This window comes from Myotis lucifugus, unplaced genomic scaffold (assembly GCF_000147115.1).
Source record: "Myotis lucifugus unplaced genomic scaffold, Myoluc2.0 scaffold_596, whole genome shotgun sequence".
Lineage (NCBI taxonomy): Eukaryota > Metazoa > Chordata > Mammalia > Chiroptera > Vespertilionidae > Myotis > Myotis lucifugus.
The window spans coordinates 2,976-10,722 of NW_005871644.1; the positions used below are offsets into that span (position 1 = coordinate 2,976).

A 7,747-nucleotide genomic window follows, 5' to 3' on the forward strand; every position below is an offset into this window, starting at 1 on the left:
AAGTGTGGCCCCTCGCAGCCCCGCCCCTCCCTCCTTTCAGCCCAGGCCAGGGCTGGGGGAGACAAGGGCCATTCCAGCCTCTTCCTGGCCTGGAGGACCCCCTGCCACTCTCCCGCAGCTCTGCCAGCCAATGATCCCCTTCCTTTTAGGCTCAGCTCAAAGCCACCTCCCCCAGGAAGCCTCCCTTGACAGCCCCCGGCCCCTGCGACCGGAACCCCCTTGAGTATCGATGGCTGTGCCACTCACTCACTGCACAGACACTGGGGCCATGTCAGTTTCCTGGTATTTTTATTACCCACTCCCAGGGGCACCTCTGGCTCCGCACTCCCAGCACCATGCCAGGCCCGGGTGGCAGAGAGCACTGGACTGTGAGTGGCCTCGGACAGTCACTGCCATTCTGTCAGGTCTGCTCTGGGAATGCTGGGATGGGGGCAGGGCGTGCCTTCCCTGTGGGCTGTGAACACTGGGGGCAGCCAGGTGCCCCCCGTCCTGTAGTGGCCGAGTGGCTGGGCACAGGAACAGAGGGGCCTGAGGAGGAAGCACCCCCGGGGGGGCGGCGGGGGGCAGAGAGCTCACTGCACTCTGGGAGCGGTGCCTCCCCTCCCCGACCTTGGACTCGGAATGCCAGCAGACTCCCCCTCCCCAGCGCAGGGTCTGCTGGGCCGGGGCAGCCGGAGGGAGGCCTGGCCCGCCCTCAGACGGGGTGCACAAACTGGTAGACGAGGCGCTGGGAGATGTCCGGCTTCCGGATGATGCCCTTCTTGTAATACTGGCGGATGGAGCGGCTCAGCTTGTCATAGTTCATGGCGGGGCGGTTCTTCCGGATGCCCCACAGCCGGGCCACCTGGGCGGAGTCCTCAATTTTGAAGATGCCTGGGGAGGGGCAGGAGGCCCAGAGACAGCCAGCGGTGCAAGCGGGGAACAGCCCAGCCGGAGGGAGAAAGACCAAGAACTGCGGTCAGTTCCTCAGAAAGCCACGGTCAGCGGGCCACAATACCTACTCCTGGGTGTGCGGGGGTTAAAGAAATGTGTACAAGGAGCGTGCACAGGGCTCAGTATGTGGTAAATAATGCCCTGGGGTCAGAGCCTCCCGGGGCAGGGTGAGCCTGGGTACCCTAGGGGGTTATGTGGGAGCTGAGGACCTGCCCTTGCCAGCCTCTGCTCCTACTGTGGGGTGTGCACACCTTACACAGAAGCCGCGCGGCTGTGACGGTGCCCACAGCTCATTGGCAGGTCACCCCACCCCATCGCCCGCCATGCCACCCCCGCCACCGGCAGGTCCCTGGCCTGAGAGACCGCTTTGCCGTCCTCAGACACCAGCCCACACAGCCCCGCTGGCAGACTTAACCCAGGAGAGGTGGTGCAAAGGGTGGGTGTGGAGCTGGGCCGCCCTGGGTTGAGTCCTGGCCCTGCCCTTGTCTACCAGACGCTGTCTGAGCCCTTTCTCCTGCCTGAGAGGGGCTGGAGCCTGGAGGACGTTCCCTCAGGCAGAACAATTGCATTGTTAATACTCCCCGTTCTCATTCTTAACCCTCGGGGCAGGCCCAGGTCAGCACACCCGCTTCAGGCAGCTCTCCCAGCTCACCCCCTCCTTGATCTCCCTTCCTTCAAACTCTACCATGGGACCAGCTCCCCAGAGGCACGAGGGATCAGCAGAGCAGCTACCACACTCTGTCTTAAATATACACGGAGCAGCATCACGACTGTGCAGGAACTTCTCTTCCACCCCTTCTAGCCCCTTCTCCTCCTCCACACTCAGCCCGAGTCACCTCCTCCATGAAGTCCTCCTGGACCTGGGCACAGCTGCCCCCACGGTTCTGCTGCAGCCTGACATGCATTTCACTGCTAGTTCCCATACAAGACTGTAGGTCCCTCGAGGACGGGGTGCAGCTGAGTCCTCCCTGAACCCTCAGGACACAGTCATTCTTTGTAATGTCCACTGAGCAAGTGTGGGACCAGAGGAGGTGCTCAGCGAAGGTGTGCTGGGTGAGTGAACCTGAAGGCTGAGGTCAGGCACCCATCGCTACTAATGACAAACTGGGGCCCCGAACCCAGGTTTCTTGGCTCGGAGCCTTTGCCAACACGCGCGCGCACACACACACAAACACACACGTACACACGTACGTACATACACGTACGCACACACGCACACACGCGCGCGCACGCGCGCGCGCGCACACACACACCATGTAGCCTGCGCTGCCCAGCATGGTAGCCTCCAGCCACAGGTTGCTCTTGACCACTTGAAATGCGGCAAGTCCGAGCTTGGGGGGGGCTGTCAGTGTAAACTACACACCGATCTTAAAGTCTTAGTAAAATGTCCCGTTAATATATTTTATATTGGTTATGTGTTGAAATTATAATGTATGACATTGAGTTAAACAAAAGTCTTATTAAAATGGATTTCACCTGTTTAGAGTGTGTTTTAATGTGGCCTCTCGAGAACCTGATCTCACACCGTGGCTCACACAGTGCTGCTCACTGGCCACCCTCAGTCTCCCTGTGAAGCTGTGATGTTTTGAGGGCAAAGACTGTGTCCCATTCTCAGCAGAATTTCAAGCGCCTGCTATGACTCGGGCGCTGGGGACCCTGAACAAGACAAGCCTGGCGGGCGACACAGACAGACATGGGCACACACCGACTCCGACCCTGAGCAGGTCAGTGACAGCGGCTGTCTGGCATTCAGGGCACAGGGCGGGGGGCAGCTGCACCCCTCTGCCCAGTCCCACTCCTCCCGGGGCCCAGGCCGGGGAACCAGGCAGCCCCCGCCCTCAGCGCCCTCAGCGCCCTCAGCGCACTCGCTGCGCCAGCCCCGCTCACCCTTCTCCTTGTTGAGCCACCGGATGAAGCGGCCGTAGCTGTGGGGCTTCAGCAGCAGCTCCTTGAGGAACTGCCACAGGTGGATGGGCTGCCCTGAGCAGGACGAGTCCACTTCGCTGTCCGTCCAGCTCTCCTCGCTGGTCGAGGCTGGGCGGCCAGGGAGGGTGGTGGTGAGTGGGGACCTGCGGCCACCCCTCAACCTCAGACCACAGAGCCCGGCCCTCCCTGCCCGGCCCTGCTCACCACAGAAGTGGACGGCCCCGGCGGAGGTCCTCTCTTTCATCCAGGCCGCTGCAGGACAAGGAGAGGAGGCTGGGACCCAAGAGAGGCCTTGGGGGGGGGGCATTTGGTGGGACTGTGGGCCCAGAGGCCCAGGCGTCCCGGTGGTCCCCTCCCCCCTGCAGTCTGGAGCTGCTTCAGGGAAGGGAGTTGGGGTTTCGGCGCTGGGAGGGGCCTAAAGAGGCCCAGGGGAAGGAGAGTGGCAGTGGAGCCTGGCTCCTCTGTGAAATGGGGTCGGGACACCCCCTCCCGGATCTCGCAAGGATCGTAGGTGATGAAGTCTGCACAGCGCCTTGCTCAGTGTCCGGCATAATCAGCACCCCTACCTTCCAGCTGCCAGGTCCCCCGGCACTTCCACCCTCCTGCTCTGCCCCCCACTTCCCGCACCCTGTCCCCCGACCTCAGACCAGGCAGTGGGGAAGTGAGAGCAGCCAGCTTCCACCCCCATCACCACTGGCACGCAGCCTGGCACTGACCACTGCCCTTGGCAGTCACTGGCAAGCAGCCTGGCGGGCAGGACACTGGGCTCTGCCGGTTATATGAGTAGGTCCTTCCCTTATTCATCCGGCCCCTCAGGTCCGGCCTTGACCTACGGAGCAAGCGCTGCCTCCAACGCGGTGGGCTCTGTGCAGGGCACAGCGTGGGTGCCCCTGAGAGGAGATGGGGTTGGCATGCAGCCTTGAGAAAGAATAGGGCAGCCGAGTGGATCCCGATGGGAACAAGCTGCAGGTACACTGTCAAGTACAGAACAGTGTATACGCGGAGACTGTTCATGTTTAAAAGGGTAAAACCATGCGTATGTATTGGCTTGTATCTGCATAGACTTTCCCTGCCCAGATGCCCAAGAAACTGGGAACAGTGGGTGCCTCCAGGGAGGGGGATCGGGAAGCCGGGCTCAGGAGTGGGAGGGGAATTACCTTTTATGATGTACTATTCCTATGGTCTTTTAAAAAGTGTATACAATTATCGCCTCATTACTTCTTCAATGAAAAACAGCAACAAACAAATGAATAAAATTTTAAAAGGGCAAGGAAGGCCCGGCCGGCATGGCTCAGTGGTTGAGCATCGACCTATGCACCGGGAGGTCACGGTTTGATTCCCAATCAGGGTACATGCTCCGGCTGTGGGCTCAGTCCCAGTGCAGGGCATGCAGGAGGCAGCCAGTCAATCATTCTCTCTCATCAGTGATGTTTCTGTCTCCCTCTTTCCTTCTCCCTTCCTCTCTGAAATCAGTAAAAACACTTTTTTTTTAAAGGACATCATAGCACCCACCGTCTATCGGCTATGATGTCTCACGTCCTCTCGGTCTAACTTCTACCTCTAACTTCCTGCGTGCTCTGTCCAAGTCTCTGGGCCCGGCCAGGGCCGGGAGGCGTGGGGCTCCGAGGAGGCAGGGCACTTGGGGCTGGATTCAGAGCAGAGCCCAGCGAGAGCAGCCTCCCAGCGGGCATCCTGGCCTGAGAGTCCCATCGGGGTCCCTGGCTTGGAGCCCGGAGGGGCTGCCTCTGCCCACACCATGTCCCACCTGATTTCCAGATGTCCAGGTGGGCGTGCAGCACCTCCCCGCCCAGGGGCGAGCGCTGGCGGAACTGCTCCTCCGACATGGCACACAGCTCCTTGCCCCCCAGCTCCTGGAAGGCCTTGCCCACGGGGGGCAGCCGGTACTGGTGCTCCGTCCACAGCAGCCACTTCTGCACGTTGCCTGGACTCCAGTCCATGGGGTCTGGGCAAGAGACACTCCCTCAGCCCAGGGCCGCTGAGGGCACTACCGGAATGCGGCCCCTAGCGCGCCTGGGGAACTGGGAGCTTGTGGCCCAGGACCATGAACTCCGGGGTGGGGGGCAGGACAGGCCAGGCCCTCTTGAGGGGCCCTGCTAAGGGGGTCCCCAGGAAGAGAGTGAGGTGAGAGGGAGGGACCTCTGTACCTCCCACTTCATCCAGACCTTGGGTTCCCCCAGACACCCAGCCCCTCCAAAGGGCCTTTTGGGGAGCTACAGCCCTGGAACATGTGAGCTCCTTCCCCAAACCCCGCAAGGAACCAGAGAAAAACCCACCCAGAAATTAATCTTATAACCCCAACCTCCAACCCCTACCATATTTTACAGATGAGGAAGCTGAGGCACAGGGAGTTCCATCTCCTTTCCCAACACCTAACAAGGGGCTGGGTGCATAGTAGCTGCTCAGTGCACATGCATCGAATGAATGAATGAATGAATGAATGAATGAATGGCAAGTGACAGGGTGGCCAGGGGCAGCTACAGGATTCAGCGGCGGGAGGGCATCATGGCTGCTGTGGGGCGAGCCTGGCAGGGCACATGGGCGGAGGCCAGGCCGGTGAGCATGGTCACGGTGGGGTTCCAAGTGAACACTGTGGCCTCAGCGGGTGCCCCAGCTGGGTGACCGGAGGCTGGGCCGCCCCCACTTGATAAACCCGTTTTCCTCTCGAGGGTCAAAGCAATTTGTTCCTGTCCCCATTGTTCCGAGGGCAGGCCCCTCCCTCCGCAGCCCAGTGCGGGAGCGAAGGCACCGTGGGAGACCTCCCTGGGAGGCTGGCCTGGGCGTTGGGCAAATGGAGAGCTGGGCATTGGTAGGAGCTACCTTAAGGGGGTACCAGTTGGGGGTCAGGGCATGGCCCAGAGGACTGCTAGGAGGAGGGGCTGGCCTGAGGGATGCCTGGCGGCCCTTGTGGGAAAGCAGCACCAAGTGGGATGCTCATATGCCAGGGCCAAGGACCGAGGAGATGGGGCAGGCCTGCCAGAGCTGCAGGGATGCGGGAGGGACAGGGCTGGAGAGCCGCAGCCCCTCCCCCACAGCGTCAGCTCCAGGGCCTCACCCTCCAGGCCCTGGCAGACCCTCTCAGGCCAGGCCTCCTGATGTTCCCTCCTCATCAGAGCCCCCGTCACCACGGGACCAGGGACACTCACGTATTTATCTACGACGTTTCCCTCACTATAATGTCAGCTTCATAAATGAAGAAGCGTTTGTGTTGCTCACCACTCAATTCCCCGGTGCCAGAGCAGGGCCTATTAAGTTGTTGTTTCCTGAGCATCTATTATGTACAAGGTGCCATCCTAGGACCTGGGACGTGGCAGTGAACACAACAAATGAAATCATGTCCCCTGGGTGTGTACATGCCAGTGGGGGAGAAAGATAGTGAACAAGATAAAGAAATAAGACAGGCAGCATAGAAGATGTTATGTGCCGTGAGAGAAATAAAGCAGACGGAGGAATGGAGGTCGGGATGTGAGCAGCAGAGGGGTCAGGAATGGCCTCATTAGGTTGGGGCCATTTGAGTTAAGACATGAAGGAGGTGAGGGATGAGCCAAGTAGATATTTGGGGGCAGCGTGTTCAAGGTTGAGGGACTACCAGCAGGTGCAAAGGTCCTGAGGTGAGTATTGTGGGAACAGCAAGGAGGCAGGTGTGGCTGAGGAGAGAGCGGAGATGAGTCCGAGAGGAAGTGGTGGGCCAGATGGTGTAGAGCTCAAATTCACTTCATCCGGCACCTACCAGGGCGGACTCCGGGCTGGTGCAGCTGGGCATGGGGCGCAACCACCCCAGCCTCCGCTCACAGGCTCACAGCTGTGTGTGCCGGGCTGCCCGTGTGGAGAAGCACCAGTCTTCCTGGGGCTGCCTGAGGCCCAGCCAGGGTGCCCCCCCCGCCCCCCGTGACCGCAGCCGGCTGCCCCCACCTTGCGGAGCTGGGCGGCGGAGGGGCTCACCTGCCGTGATGTTGAGCAGCTTGCAGGCCGTCTCGATGTCCTTGAGCACCTCGCCCACCACCATGGACTGCACCTGCTCCAGCGAGTGCTCCTCCAGGCTCAGCCCTCCCGGCGCCAAGTCCAGGCTGCCCCCGGGCGCTTGGCTGTCGATGACTGGGCACTGCTCGGGCTCCTCAGGCGGCTCGTCCCGACTGCTGGGCCCCGGGGCCTTGGCGGCCAGCTGCTGTTGTCGGGGTACAGCATGTCCAAGCAGGAGAGGTAGAAGGTGGGCAGGCCCTGCTCGGGCGTGGCCGGTGGGCTGGGGCTCCAGTCCCCTCTGTCGGGCCCCGCCACCCCGGCTGTCGCCTTCTCGGGGCCTGTCCGCAGCACAGTGTTGGGGGGCAGAAGGAGGCGGCTGGGGGGCAGGCTGCTCAGGCTGGGGCTGGCGCTGCCCATGCCGCTGCTGCTCGGGCCAGCGGCTGCGTCTACAGAAATAAGAGAGGGAGTCAGGCCGGCTGCTTCCCCACCCCCATGGGGCCGCTAAGCTGGTTACAGGGATGAGGGGCCCAGTGGGCAGTGGCTGGGCCTGGGAGACAGTCGGCTTCTGGGTCACTGGGCAGCTAGGACGGGGCTGGGAAAGACAGTGGGGGGGGGGCGTTGGGGCAGGATAGGACGCGGCAGCCCCCTCACTCCCAAGGAGCCAGGCTGCGGGCAGCGCAAGTCTTTACGCGCGTGGGTTGCTTAAAACCGCCTTCTGCTTCTTGACCTCCTTCAGGCCTCACAGCGGAAGGCACGATAGTCCCATTTGCCAGATGAGCAAACTGAGACCTAGACAAGGAGCCGTTAATGTCTAGCCCCCTGTTTCCCCTCCGGCCCACACCCAGCTCCCAGACCACTGTCCTGTGGAGGAAGTTCCTTCTGAGAGCTGACCTAGATCTTTCCTGCTCTA

General features: G+C 61.4%; 1 protein-coding gene across 1 annotated transcript in view; it reads right to left on the reverse strand.

Annotated features, from left to right (window-relative positions):
• Window positions 1-271: 271 nt before the first annotated feature.
• Window positions 272-7,747, reverse strand: part of SPDEF (SAM pointed domain containing ETS transcription factor) — a 17,512-nt gene continuing 10,036 nt past the window's right edge. Inside the window, 7 exon segments of the mRNA XM_023745876.1 lie at window positions 272-873; window positions 2,821-2,967; window positions 3,064-3,111; window positions 3,693-3,875; window positions 4,625-4,822; window positions 6,820-7,035; window positions 7,038-7,283. Coding sequence (XP_023601644.1) covers window positions 695-873; window positions 2,821-2,967; window positions 3,064-3,111; window positions 3,693-3,875; window positions 4,625-4,822; window positions 6,820-7,035; window positions 7,038-7,254 — 1,188 coding nt within the window. The 5' untranslated portion in view covers window positions 7,255-7,283 and the 3' untranslated portion in view covers window positions 272-694.